Raw genomic sequence first — 14403 nt, 5'->3', positions numbered from 1 at the left:
GGACAGTTTTCCCTGGAGAATGAGCCGTGCTGGAGATTCCCGAGAGGACAGTTTTCCCTGGAGAACGAGCTGTGCTGGAGATTCCCGAGAGGACAGTTTTCCCTGGAGAACGAGAAGTGCTGGAGATTCCCGAGAGGACAGTTTTCCCTGGAGAACGAGAAGTGCTGGAGATTCCCGAGAGGACAGTTTTCCCTGGAGAACGAGAAGTGCTGGAGATTCCTGAGAGGACAGTTTTCCCTGGAGAACGAGCCGTGCTGGAGATTCCCGAGAGGACAGTTTTCCCTGGAGAACGAGAAGTGCTGGAGATTCCTGAGGCGACAGTTTTCCCTGGAGAACGAGCCGTGCTGGAGATTCCCGAGAGGACAGTTGTCCCTGAAGAACGAGAAGTGCTGGAGATTCCCGAGAGGACAGTTTTCCCTGGAGAATAAGCCGTGCTGGAGATTCCCGAGAGGACAGTTTTCCCTGGAGAACGGGCCATGCTGGAGATTCCCGTGAGGACAGTTTTCCCTGGAGAACGAGCCATGCTGGAGATTCCCGAGAGGACAGTTTTCCCTGGAGAACGAGCCGTGCTGGAGATTCCCAAGAGGACAGTTTTCCCTGGAGAACGAGAAGTGCTGGAGATTCCCGAGAGGATAGTTGTTCCTGGAGAACGGGCCGTGCTGGAGATTCCCGAGAGGACAGTTTTCCCTGGAGAACGGGCCGTGCTGGAGATTCCTGTGAGGACAGTTTTCCCTGGAGAACGGGCCGTGCTGGAGATTCCTGTGAGGACAGTTTTCCCTGGAGAACAAGAAGTGCTGGAGGTTCCCGAGAGGACAGTTATCCCTGAAGAACGAGCCATGCTGGAGATTCCCGAGAGGAGTTGAATTAAGCCAACAATGCAGTTACAGCTGGACAACCCCAATATCAGTAATCTAGCTAGTGCTTCAGTTAAAAATTACACCAGGATGATTTTGAGCTACATGGGACTAGAGGTGACTCATACGCCTGGAGGTCTTGCACAAAACAATCATTTCATAATGTGAAATAATTTGTTTTACTCAATAATTCTAAGAGGGTCTCCGGCATTGAATAGCAACGTAATACAGACTAAGACCCCACAGTAAAGTACTACATTCGAACACCTCACAGTAAAGTACTGCAGTCTAACACCTCACAGTAAAGTACTGCAGTCTAACAAGCCACAATAAAGTACTGCAGTCTAACACCCCACAGTAAAGTACTGCAGTCTAACAACCCACAATAAAGTACTGCAGTCTAACACCCCACAGTAAAGTACTGCAGTCTAATACCCCACAGTAAAGTACTGCAGTCTAACACCCCACAGTAAAGTACTGCAGTCTAATACCCCACAGTAAAGTACTGCAGTCTAACACCCCACAGTAAAGTACTGCAGTCTAATACCCCACAGTAAAGTACTGCAGTCTAACACCCCACAGTAAAGTAGAGTAGTCTAATACCTCATAGTAAAGTACTGCAGTCTAATACCCCACAGTAAAGTACTCTAATCTAATACTGTACGTTGTAATATGTCTTGTGTTATAAGAGGAAAAGTACTGAGAAAGTAAAGAGCTGAACCCTGGATATATTTTAATGGAGCTGCTGACAGAGATAAAGACACATGTGTTGAGGTGATTCTAAGAGGTGGGGGTTGATAATGACAGTTGAAGTCAGTTTAAGAAATGTTTGAAGACACCTGGTTAGTGCTGATTGACTGAGAAATAGTAGAAGATTTCAGATACACTAAATACAGTACATTAACACTGCACTGAGAGAGAGAGAGGGGTTAATACAGCACAGACACACTGACTGGACACTCCAGTACATTAACACTGCACTGAGAGAGAGGGTTTAATACAGTACAGACACACTGACTGGACACTACAGGACATTAACACTGCACTGAGAGAGAGGGGTTAATACAGTCCAGACACACTGACTGGACACTCCAGTACATTAACACTGCACTGAGAGAGAGGGGTTAATACAGTCCAGACACACTGACTGGACACTACAGGACATTAACACTGCACTGAGAGAGAGGGGTTAATACAGTACAGACACACTGACTGGACACTCCAGTACATTAACACTGTACTGAGAGAGAGGGGTTAATACAGTATAGACACACTGACTGGACACTCCAGTACATTAACACTGCACTGAGAGAGAGGGGTTAATACAGTCCAGACACACTGACTGGACACTCCAGTACATTAACACTGCACTGAGAGAGAGGGGTTAATACAGTCCAGACACACTGACTGGACACTCCAGTACATTAACACTGCACTGAGAGAGAGGGGTTAATACAGTACAGACTCACTGACTTGAAACTATAGTAAGACAAGGGGCTGTAGACACACTAGTTTAAAAATTATAAGATATAACATAATACAGACAAACTAGTGTATAATATATAATATGAACATACTGTGGCACACTGTGTTGTGTGTCAGTGTGTGTTGTCTATCAGTGTGTGAGTTGCTTTTTGTCAGTGTGTGTTGTCTGTCAGTTTGTGAGCTGCTGCGTGCCAGTGTGTGTCTGTCAGTTTGTGAGTTGCTGTGTGTGTTGTGTGTCAGTGTGTCAGTTGCTGTGTGACAGTGTGTGTTGTCTGTCAGTTTGTGAGTTGCTGTGTGTCAGTGTGTTGTCTGCCAGTTTGTGAGTTGCTGTGTGTGTTGTGTGTCAATGTGTGTTGTGTGTCAGTGTGTGAGTAGCTGTGTGTCACTGTGTGTTGTCTGTCAGTTTGTGAGTCGCTGTGTGACAGTGTGTGTTGTCTGTTTGTTTGTGAGTTGCTGTGTGTGTTGTCTCTTGGTGTAGAGTTTCAGAGACAGCAGCTGCTATGTGAAGACCTGTGTGTCTATTTTGGGATTCCTGCCTGGTCTCTGTGACCTTTATTATCACAGAGGGAGAGAGAGGAGCACACTGGCGATGTGGCACTGAGAGAGCGTCTGGAAACAGAGGGAGGAATCGCTGAAGGAGTCAGACAGAGACCCGGAGGCTGAGGTTTCTTGCTTTCAGAGTAGCCTGCACTATTCACAGTGTGTATTAATTAGTCAGTTAATGAATTGCGATTTGAAAATGGACTCACCAGGTGTGGACAGAGACACAAGGGACCCTACAGCACCTGCTCGGGAGGATTCAGAGAGCTTGGAACTGACCAACCAGTCTGAAGAGAACCGGGACAAGGTCACTTATCTTTATTGTCACCTTCATCATCCTCACCATTCGTATTATGCTGTGTATGTTGTCATTATAATCTGTCTGTCTCTGTGTTGTTCTCCACACAGGAGGAAAGTGGAGCTGGAGAAGGAGGTGTATCCATAGAGCTGGAAGATGGGGATGTGGTCGTGAGAGGAGCTTCTTCTGAAGACAAAGAGGAGGTTGAGGAGTCCCCAGAAGAAACGGTGTCCCTAGGAGGAGAAGGTGAGGCTGTGAATAGCCAAGACTCTGAAGAACACGTGGATGAAAAAGAGGAAGGGATCTGCACACCGGAGCGTGAGTCTAGTGTCCATCAAGATCTGCCTTCCTCACATGAGCACAGTGCCAGTGAGGGCAAGGTGACGCCCACAGCAGACACAGCCATGAGCGCGGCCAGCGGAGGGAGTGAGACTCCAGAAGAAGGGAAGGTACCTTCGGAGCGGGTGGCCACGCCCACTTCAGACTCAGCCGTGGCTTCGGTCAATGGAAGGGGCGTGACTCAAGACGAAGAGGAGGTACCCTGTGAGCTCAAGACCACGCCTACATCAGACACAGATGGGGTCTCAGTCAGTGGAGGGGGTGTGGCTCAGGTGGAAGGGGAAGTACCCCCGGAGGACATGGCGACGCCTACAACAGACACGGCTGTGGCTTCGGTCAGAGGCAAGGGCGGGGTTATGGATGAAAAGGAGGTACCCTTGGAGCACATGGCCACTCCTACAACAGACACAGCTGTGGCTTCGGTCAGTGGAAAGGGTGGGGTTACGGATGAAGGGGAGGTGCCCTCGGAGCACATGGCCACTCCTACAACAGACACGGCTGTGGCTTCGGTCAGTGGAAAGGGTGGGGTTACGGATGAAGGGGAGGTACCCTCAGAGCACATGGCCACTCCTACAACAGACACAGCTGTGGCTTCGGTCAGTGGAAAGGGTGGGGTTACGGATGAAGGGGAGGTACCCTCAGAGCACATGGCCACTCCTACAACAGACACAGCTGTGGCTTCGGTCAGTGGAAAGGGCGGGGTTACGGATGAAGGGGAGGTACCCTCGGAGCACATCGCCACTCCTACAACAGACACAGCTGTGGCTTCGGTCAGTGGAAAGGGTGGGGTTACGGATGAAGGGGAGGTACCCTCAGAGCACATGGCCACTCCTACAACAGACACAGCTGTGGCTTCGGTCAGTGGAAAGGGTGGGGTTACGGATGAAGGGGAGGTGCCCTCGGAGCACATCGCCACTCCTACAACAGACACGGTTGTGGCTTCGGTCAGTGGAAAGGGCGGGGTTACGGATGAAGGGGAAGTGCCCCCGGAGGACATGGCGATGCCTACAACAGACACGGCTGTGGCTTCGGTCAGTGGAAAGGGTGGGGTTACGGATGAAGGGGAGGTACCCTCAGAGCACATGGCCACTCCTACAACAGACACAGCTGTGGCTTCGGTCAGTGGAAAGGGTGGGGTTACGGATGAAGGGGAGGTACCCTCGGAGCACATGGCCACTCCTACAACAGACACGGTTGTGGCTTCGGTCAGTGGAAAGGGCAGGGCTCCGGAGAAAGGCGACACTGCAGGACAGCAGGGGGCCAGACGTGTCGCTGAAGAAGAGAAGCATGCTGGGAACAGGGGGGAGGGGCCAAGGAAGAAGAAGAGTGCGCCCATCACCCCAAAGTCTTCCAGCTCCCCAAGCTCTGTCTCACTCCCTCGCTCCAGAACAGCCCCTCGATCCTCTGCGGGAGGGACGAAGAAGGACATCCTGGCCAAGTTCCAGCAGAGCTGCCCCGAGTGAGTCTGTCTGACTGTGCCACTGTGCTTGGATCCTGTAGGGCCTGTTGTGTGTGAGCAGCTGTCTGATCACTGAGGACTGACTGCTCTCAGGGCAGCATTCATGTACTGTCTCCGTACCCTTTACACTGACTACACGCACATGAGCATGTAGTAACTACTGCACTAATACATACCCAGCAATCAAGCCATTCTTACAAAGGAGGAGTACCTGTATCAATATAAGACGTGTCAGTGTCTGAGTGTGTCATTGTGTCAGAATGGCAGTGTGTCTCAGAGTGTATTAGTGTGTCTCAGTGTGCCCCAGTGTGTCTCAGAGTGTATCAGTGTGTCAGTGTTTCTCAGAGTGTCAGTGTGTCTGAAGCTGGAGTCAGTGTGTCAGTGTCAGTGTGTCTGGAGCTGGTGTCAGTGTGTCACTGTCTCAGTGTGTCTTGGGACAGTAACTTGTCAGTGGGTCAGTGCACTGTCCCTGTGCCAAGTCACCTCACGAGCCACAGGAGGAGGGGCTGGCCTGTTGCTTTAGTGGGTCAGTAAGATTGGGAGTTGTTGCGATTCTGGCAGGTGTGGGAATTCTGGGATTTAGATTTGTAAATTTGGTTTCTCTAATCCCAGAGTATCTGTCACAGTGCAGTAGAAAGTGTACCTCTGTCTCTGTTTCTCCTCGCTGGCAGTGGGAGCACAGCCTGTCCTCTCTGGACAGCCGGGTCTGTCTGTGTCTAGTTTCTATGGCCAGGCTGTGTCACTGAGCCTGTCCTCTCTGGACAGCCAGGTCTGTCTGAGTCTAGTTTCTGTGTCCAGGCTGTGGTCACTGAGCCTGTCCTCTCTGGACAGCCAGGTCTGCCTGTGTCCAGTTTCTATGGCCAGGCTGTGGTCACTGAGCCTGTCCTCTCTGGGCAGCCAGGTCTGCCTGTGTCCAGTGTCTGTGTCCAGGCTGTGGTCACTGAGCCTGTCCTCTCTGGACAGCCAGGTCTGCCTGTGTCGCCCAGTTTCTATGGCCAGGCTGTGGTCACTGAGCCTGTACTTCGTCAGGGTCTGTTTCTTTTCCCTCTTTCTTATCTTGGTCAAATATTGGGCTAGTGTGTATTGTCTGTTTAGGTTTCTGTAGCATTCCAGTTTATGTTGTGTTTGTGTGTGTCCCAGTGTGTGAGATATTGCTGTTTGATCTGTGCTGTGATGTGGTTGAGTCTGAGTTGTGGTGCTCTAGCAGTGCTGTCCGGAGGCTGGCTGGTGTCGGTATGGCTCGGCCAGTGAGCCTCAGGGCCAGCTGGCTCTGGGGGCTCTGTTTTGGGCTCAGCTCTTGGCTCAGCAGGGCCTTGTGATTTTGGTCGCTGTTTTTTTAGGTGTAGCCAATACTTTATTACTCTCTTCTGTATGTTTATCAATAATGGGTATTGGCCTAATTCAGCCCTGCACGCACTGTTAGGAGTTTTATTCTGCACGTGGAGGATGTTTCCTCTCCCTCTCTGGTCTGACACCTGCCTGCCCCCTCCTGGCAGATCAGAGCACTGCAGCACAGCGTCCACTTGCATTGGACTCAAGGTTGTCAGGAAGCTGACGTTTCTGAGGAGTGAAATGCTGTTGAAAGGGAGCTTCCGAAAAGACAGCAGCTCTAGAACACCATTCCTCATGGGCCATCCTGGGCTTTAGATTACTGGGTTTTAGATGATTGCTATTTGTCCTGTTCAATGTCATCAGCATTTCCGGAGTGCACCATACGCATTATTCTCTCTCTCTGTTTCTCACTCAGGGGGCCTGTTATCCCCAACTTCAAAGTTCAGAGGTCGCGCAGGGCAGGTGTGTCTGACGGGTCATCTGTGAAACAGCGCCTCCTGCAGTGGTGCCGCAAGAGGACCGCGGGATACCCGGTAATAATAACAAGAGTAACGAGTTGTATGAGCAGAGTGCCAGGCAGCGGACACTTTACTACAGTGTACACGGTTCTTCGTAGCCAGACTTCATCAGAACAGGACAATATATGGGGGTGCTGTCAGGGCTCTGGACTGCAGGGCTGTGGAGCATGTGGCACCCTGTATCTTGTCTGAACCCCTCTCTGGGCTGGATCCTCCCTAAAGATCACAACCCCCCTAGTGCAGCAGTTCCTCTCTGCTGCCCTGATCTGTGTGCAGTGGGGCTGCTGTGTGTCACTTCACTGGGTGAAGTCCAGTACTCCAGATCACCCACAACCCCCCTGATCTGTGCGTAGAGGGGCTGTACTACAAGGGGAGGAAGTGGTTGCTAGGTATGACTGTTTATATTTAAGAATGTGCAGTATGTGTGGCAGCTCAGCCATGCTGGTGTCTCTCCTCTCAGGGAGTGTCCATAGAGAACTACTCCTCCTCCTGGTCTGATGGGCTGGCGTTCTGTGCTCTTGTCCACCACTTCTTCCCTCACGCCTTTGACTTCTCTTCTCTGAGGGCTGAGGACAGAGAGAGAAACTTCAGCCTGGCCTTTACCACTGCAGAGTGAGTCTGCCTTCCAGGCTCTCTGTGTGATGACCTGCCTCTACATTGACAGTATCTGTGTGATGACCTGTCTGTCTCTGCACTGACAGTCTCCATGTGATGGCCTGTCTGTCTCTTCACTGCCAGTGTCTGTGTGATGACCGGTCTTTCTATTCACTGCCAGTGCTAGTGTGATGACCTGTCTGTGTGATGTCCTGTCTGTGTCTTCACTGCCAGTCTCTGTGTGATGACCTGCTTGTCTCTTCACTGCCAGTCTCTGTGTGATGACCGGTCTGTCTATTCACTGCCAGTGCTTGTGTGACTACCTGTCTGTGTGATGACCGGTCTGTGTCTTCACTGCCAGTCAGTCTCCATGTGATGACCTGTCTGTCTCTTCACTGCCAGTCTCTGTGTGATGACCAGTCTGTCTCTTCACTGCCAGTCTCTGTGTGATGACTGGTCTGTCTCTTCACTTCCAGTCTCTGTGTGATGACCTGTCTGTCTCTTCACTGCCAGTCTTTGTGTGATGACCAGTCTGTCTCTTCACTGCCAGTCTCTGTGTGATGACCGGTCCGTCTCTTCACTGCCAGTCTCTGTGTGATGACTGGTCTGTCTCTTCACTGCCAGTCTCTGTGTGATGACTGGTCTGTCTCTTCACTGCCAGTCTCTGTGTGCTGATGACCGGTCTGTCTCTTCACTGCCAGCCTCTGTGTGAAGACCGGTCTGTCTCTTCACTGCCAGTCTCTGTGTGATGATGACCTGTCTGTCTCTTCACTGACAGTCTGTGTTTCTCAGGCAGGAGGCTGGCTGCGATCAGCTGCTGGATGTGACAGACATGCTTCTGATGGGAAACAGACCTGACCCCCTGTGTGTCTTCACATACTTACAGTCACTGTACAACCAGTGTACAAGAGCAGAGAGGGAGAGGAGGGAGAAGGACTCAGCGAGAGAAGGAGAGACTGCAGGAAACACCAAGGAAGATAAGGAGGAGGGGAGAGGAGAGAGTAACACAGAGTCCGGAGAGACCACAGGACAGAGAGAGGGAGAGGGACAGGAGGGCGGGACAGAGAGGGAGACAGGGGGCGAGACAGAGGGACAAGAGAGTAGCACAGGGAGGAGAGACAGGGAGACAGAGACAGGAGACTGTGACACAGGAGACAGAGGGAGAGAAGACTAACAGAGAGAGGAGAGACAGTGGGACAGAGAGAGGAGACAGAGGGAGAGGAGACTAACAGAGAGTGGACAGACAGTGGGACAGAGACAGGAGACTGTGACATAGGAGACAGAGGGAGAGGAGACTAACAGAGAGAGGAGATACAGTGGGTCAGAGACAGGAGACTGTGACGTAGGAAACAGAGGAAGAGGAGACTAACAGAGAGTGGACAGACAGTGGGACAGAGACAGGAGACAGTGACACAGGAGACAGAGGGAGAGGAGAGAGCAGCAGAGGGAGGAAAGACAGGGTACACACAAAAACGAGGAAGGTAACTAATGAGAAGAGACTCTTAAGCCTAAAATGTGTGGCAGTTTAGTAGCTGAGTAAGTGAATCTCACTTGCCTGGCTTGGAAGATGTTTCATACACCCACACCTCTTTGTGTAAAGATACATTTCCTATTCTCCATATAAATGAATTCCTTTCTAGTTTCATTTGTGACCCTGTGTCTTTGTTTCAGAACTCCGGGTTATTCATATTGGTCCCTTACAATCTTATATTCTTCAATTAAAATCTCCTCTCACCCTCTGTTCTGGACTAAAGAGCTTTAACTTCTTTAACCTGAGATCAGGTCTGCCGACTGAAACTGAGTCCAATGATCTGAAAGAGATGTAGGTGTTGCGAAGCTGGAACTTGATTTAAAACCCACAGTTGTGCAGTGGATAGGATTGCTGCCTTGCAGACCTGGGGCCCTGGGTTTGATTCCTGGGGTGATGTTTGTGTGGAGTTTGTATGTTCTCCCTGTGGGTTTTCTCTGGGTGCTCCAGTTTCGTCGCACAGTCCAAAGACATGCTGGTGGATGAATGGGCTACTGGGACAACTGGCCCTGGTGTGAGTGTGTGTGTGGCACATTGCTTGCTGGGATAGGCTCTGGCTCCCCCACAACCCTGAATTGGATGAAGCAGCTAGAAGATGGATGGGTAGACTTGTTTATAGAAACGCAAGTATTCTGGAGTATTCTGTTTGTTGTTTATTGCTTCCCCACATAAAAAACACGGTCTCAAATATGGCAGTCCATTTAGTCTGTTTGGTGGTTGAGGATGTCATCCTGGTGTTTCTTGAAAGAAGCCAGGGTATTGGCTACAACACCACTTGTCCCACACTCCCACCACTCTTTTTGTTTAAATACAGGACTTAACTCCCTTCAGACTAAAGAGACTGAGTTCCTGCAGCCTTTCAGTGTGGGAAGCTCCCTTCAGACTTGAGAGACTCAGTTCCTTCAGCCTGTCAGTGTGGGACACTCCCTTCAGACTAAAGAGACTGAGTTCCTTCAGCCTGTCAGTGTGGGAAACTCCCTTCAGACTAAAGAGACTCAGTTCCTTCTGTCTGTTAGTGTGGGACACTCATGTTGCCCATGTCTGGACTGACTCCAGATAACAATATCTTGGGTATAACATGGTCACTAAAATTGTACACAGTATTGTAAATGACACTTTACTACTGTGCTACACAGTTTCAGCACAATGCTTTTGTCTTCTGTGACCACATCACATTGAGACCGAGCTGTCTGAGTCTTGAAAGATGAGTTGAGTGGGATTGGGAGAGAAAGAAAGAGACATTCTGAAAGTGAAAGCCCCAGGGAGACAGGAATGCCCGCTCCCTCAGTCACTCTGTGTGTTTGATCAGAGTCTCTGCCAGTTCCAGACTCCTGATTTCTTGTAACAGTGCCGCACGGCTCCAAGACAAACAGCACCAATCCTGGACTCTGTCCTCACTGTGAGCGCATTGCCCTCCTCATGTCTGTGGTGAAACTCATGTCCTACTGCTTTCTGGTGTCAACAGTGAAACTCACATCCTCCTCTGTCTCACTGTGTCTTTCTCCTCTGTCTCACAGTGTCCTTCTCCTGCTCTGTCTCACTGTGCCCTTCTCCTGTGTCTCACTGTGTCCTTCTCCTCCTCTGTCTCACAGTGTCCTTCTCCTCTGTCTCACTGCGTCCTTCTCCTCTGTCTCACTGTGTCTTTCTCCTGTGTCTCACTGTGTCCTTCTCCTCTGTCTCACTGTGTCCTTCTCCTCTGTCTCACTGCGTCCTTCTCCTCTGTCTCACTGTGCCCTGCGCCTTCTCAACTGACCTCCCTTGAGGTCTCTTTGCTGTTTGTAGTGCCACCCATCTCCTGTAGGGCTTGTGTCTTCCCTTTTACACCTGATGCACCTCTGTGCAGTGCAGTGTATTAGAAAGAGGTTAAATGCCATCAGCCAATGATCTTGCAGATCTTAAAGACTCTTACAGACCTCAGCATTCAAAAATATTTGGACAGCGAAGTCAAAACTATTATGTTTGTTTTATAGCCAAAGTATATATTCACTAGCAAATAATACTTTGTGTCTAAATGAGGGATTTCATGTCATCATATGTATTGTTACACATAGACATTAGGTCTATGTCACCATTTATAATATTTAGAAAAGCAAGATCTTGCCTAATCAGCTTGTTGGAAGTCTTAGATAAAGCACTAATGGATACTTAAAATACATCTGGTGATCTGGTGTATTTCTTTTCTCAGAAGGCTCAATGATACAATTAGTGGAGTCCCACAGGCCTGTGTGCTGGGACCACTGCTCTTTATATCAGTAATATAATTAGTGGTGTAGTTAGGGGTCTGTACTAACTACTAACAACCAAATAGGCTGGCTAATTGGCTCCTATCTTATTCCACCATTCTTATTTCATGGCTAGTTACCGAGTGACCACTGATTATATAAACCATACCACTGTAGTGTACCTGACAGCCAGTGTCTTGGAAATCACAGGGTTCTTTTTTTGAATTGTTGCAGCTATTTCTGATTTTGTTTGATTTCATGCTAGGAGCCCCATAGAGAGCAAATAAAGAAAAGCCGTGGTCCCAGTACCGACCCCTGTGGTTTCCCACTTATTATATCACTGCTAGAATTCAGATGAGCAGGGGTCTCAGTACAGACCCCTGTAGCACTCCACTTACATCATCACATCCTTGATTTTATTAGTTGGTCCCAGAAGTTCATCCCTATGACTCCACATCCCACCAGCCTTGGTGTAAACTGCCTCCTGTTCACAGCTTTAAATGCTCTTCCCTTTGTATAATAATCACACTTCTCATTGATAAAGCACCTTTCCAAACCCAAGGACACTGTAGACGGTGATAAAGAAGGAAAAGCGAAAAAATAAAACACGAGAAAGAGTCTCCAGGAGGGAGTGTAAACATGGAGCCAGATTGTTTAGAGCCTGGAAGGTCAATAACAGGATCTAATATTCAATACTTGACTTAACAGGCAGCCGATGGAGAGACTTCAGTGGAGGAGTGATATGCTGCCAGTGTGCGCTAGAAGTCTAACTGTAGAGTTTTGGACATACTGCAACATACTGCAACAGAGTTGGAGAAATCAAGCCTCGATGTTATAAAGGCATGAATCAGGCACTCAGCATCAGACACTGATGGAAATAATGAGGTCAGTATTTCTAAAGTGAAAAAAAAGACGTCTTAATTGAATTTTTCACAGAAGGCTCAAAAGACAGGACAGGATCAAGTGTGACTCCCAGATTCCAGAATACAGTTGACGTATAATAATAATAATTGCTTACACTTATATAGCGCTTTTCTGGACACTCCACTCAAAGCGCTTTACAGGTAATGGGGACTCTCCTCCACCACCACCAGTGTGCAGCCCCACCTGGATGATGCGATGGCTGCCATAGTGCACCAGAACGCTCACCACACACCAGCTCTCAGTGGGGAGGAGAGCAGAGTGATGAAGCCAATTCATAGATGGGGATTATTAGGAGGCCATGATTGGTAAGGGCCAATGGGAAATTTGGCCAGGACACCAGGGTTACACCTCTACTCTTTTAGAGAAACACCCTGGGATTTTTAATGACCACAGAGAGTCAGGACCTTGGTTTTACATTTCATCCGAAAGACGGCGCCTGTTTACACTATAGTGTCCCCGTCACTATACTGGGGCATTAGGACCCACATGGACTGGAGGGTGAGCGCCCCCTGCTGGCCCCACTAACACCTCTTCCAGCAGCAACCTTAGTTTTTCCCAGGAGTCTCCCATCCAGGTACTGACCAGGCTCACACCTGCTGAGCTTCAGACTGACAACTGGGTTGCCAGTTGTGAGTTGCAGAGTGATATGGTTGCTGGCTGTATGAATGGGGAAGCCATCCACCATTATTGTTCCAGCTGACATTAGCGGCCCACCAGTAAAATTTCTGTTTTTTGCTTCAAGGAATTTGATGTCAACCAGGGCTTGATGTTATGCAGACAAGAGATCAGAGTATGGAGACTCTATGGGACTCATAGCGTCATCCCGGAATATAAGAAACCTAAATGCTGGATGAATGGGAAACCTGCAGGAAGCACGCAGGGAATAGCCCAGAGCTGCGAGTTACTGGAACAGGGCTGAGTGGGGGAACACACACTCCGCAGGGGACACGCAGGCTGCCTGTGTGACCGTCACGGTTCCGCACAGGCTTGTTCCTTGTTCCTGCAAAAAGAGATTCGCAGGTGTTCGTTATATGTCTGACTGCGAACCACTAGGCTGCATTTTTTTGCTAAAGGCTTCCAGACACCATCCAGTTAGTTTCAAAGAGTCAAGTTCAGGTGAACACTGTACCGTAGAGAGGAGCACCTGAAGGAAGCTGAGTGAGTTTTAATGGGGACGAGTTTATCTAACGTATTGGTCAACGCAATGTTCAAATTAGTGACAGCTGTTGAAGATTACCAGTCTTGAACAAGTGGAGGACTAAGGATTCAAGGAATCACGGTGGTTCACAGATTTCAGATTTCCAAAACAAACTGTGTGTTTACATATCACTGAAGAAAGAGGGATACAGACATGAGATTACACATCACTATGATCAGAAATGTCTTCTTCGAGGTCATGAAGATTATGAATGTTTGAGACATTCTGGCCAGGAGCACAGCCCAGGTCAAGGGTGTGACCACAGATGTTGGGGGGGGGGGACGTTTACCAGTTGAGTCAGATCAAAACAGTCTGAAGTGGATAAAAATTCAGAATCAACATGAATATTAAAATCACCAAGCTTTAATATTGGACAGGTCATAGTAGTTAATGGAGGGATTTGGAAAAGGTAGATCTTGCCAGAGCAATCTCTTAGAGATCTTTGAATAAGCAACAGCAGTAGATGACACACACAAAATAAGGCGTATTTAGATTTTCATAAGGCTTTTGATACAATTTCTCATAAATGATTAATTCTCAAATTGCACGTAGGCATTCAGGGAAACTCAAGTATTTGAGTTGAGACTGAGAATTCGTTTTTAAATAAAAAAATATTCAAATCCAAAGCTGAGATATCTTTACTGTGAAGGAGTCCACAGCAAGAGATTGAACTACAACCAAGTCCCTGACCCCACTGCCCAAATACCGAATGGGCCATTATTTCTGATTGTTACTGTTTAACATTCCAGACTCACACCGACAGGCTGCAGGAACTTATTCTCTTTAGTCTGGAAAGAAGAAGACTATAAGGAGACCTGATACAAGTGTTCAGAATCCTCAAAGGCACAGCCAGCATCAATCCAGCAGACATCTTCAGTATCTACAGCATTTAAAACAAGAGGACAACAGGAGACACCTCTTTACACAAAGGGTTGTGGGAGACTAGATAGTTCCTAGAAACAGTTGGACTCTTGTTTGTAACAATTTATTTTGTCATGTGGTTGCTGTTTAAAGACAATAGTATAGAATTTTATCAAACATCTGAGACAGTCTCTGCTTCTTCAGGGTACATTAGAGGAGGGGACTGTAAATATTAGCAGAAGCTACTTGTT

At 48.6% G+C, this 14403-nt stretch overlaps 1 protein-coding gene across 1 annotated transcript; it reads left to right on the top strand.

The window, feature by feature from the left end:
- Window positions 1–2169: 2169 nt before the first annotated feature.
- Window positions 2170–9061, top strand: LOC148832321 (uncharacterized). Its single transcript, XM_088918241.1, has 5 exons — window positions 2170–3186; window positions 3288–4975; window positions 6723–6840; window positions 7286–7437; window positions 8212–9061. The coding sequence occupies exons 1-5, from the start codon at window positions 3061–3063 to the stop codon at window positions 8591–8593; spliced, it is 2466 nt and encodes an 821-aa protein (XP_088774367.1). The 5' UTR covers window positions 2170–3060; the 3' UTR covers window positions 8594–9061.
- Window positions 9062–14403: the final 5342 nt, after the last annotated feature.

The sequence above is a fragment of the Atractosteus spatula genome, chromosome 6 (genome assembly GCF_055471065.1).
Source record: "Atractosteus spatula isolate fAtrSpa1 chromosome 6, fAtrSpa1.hap1, whole genome shotgun sequence".
In the NCBI taxonomy this organism is placed as follows: domain Eukaryota; kingdom Metazoa; phylum Chordata; class Actinopteri; order Semionotiformes; family Lepisosteidae; genus Atractosteus; species Atractosteus spatula.
This window is presented reverse-complemented; position numbering and strand designations above follow the sequence as displayed.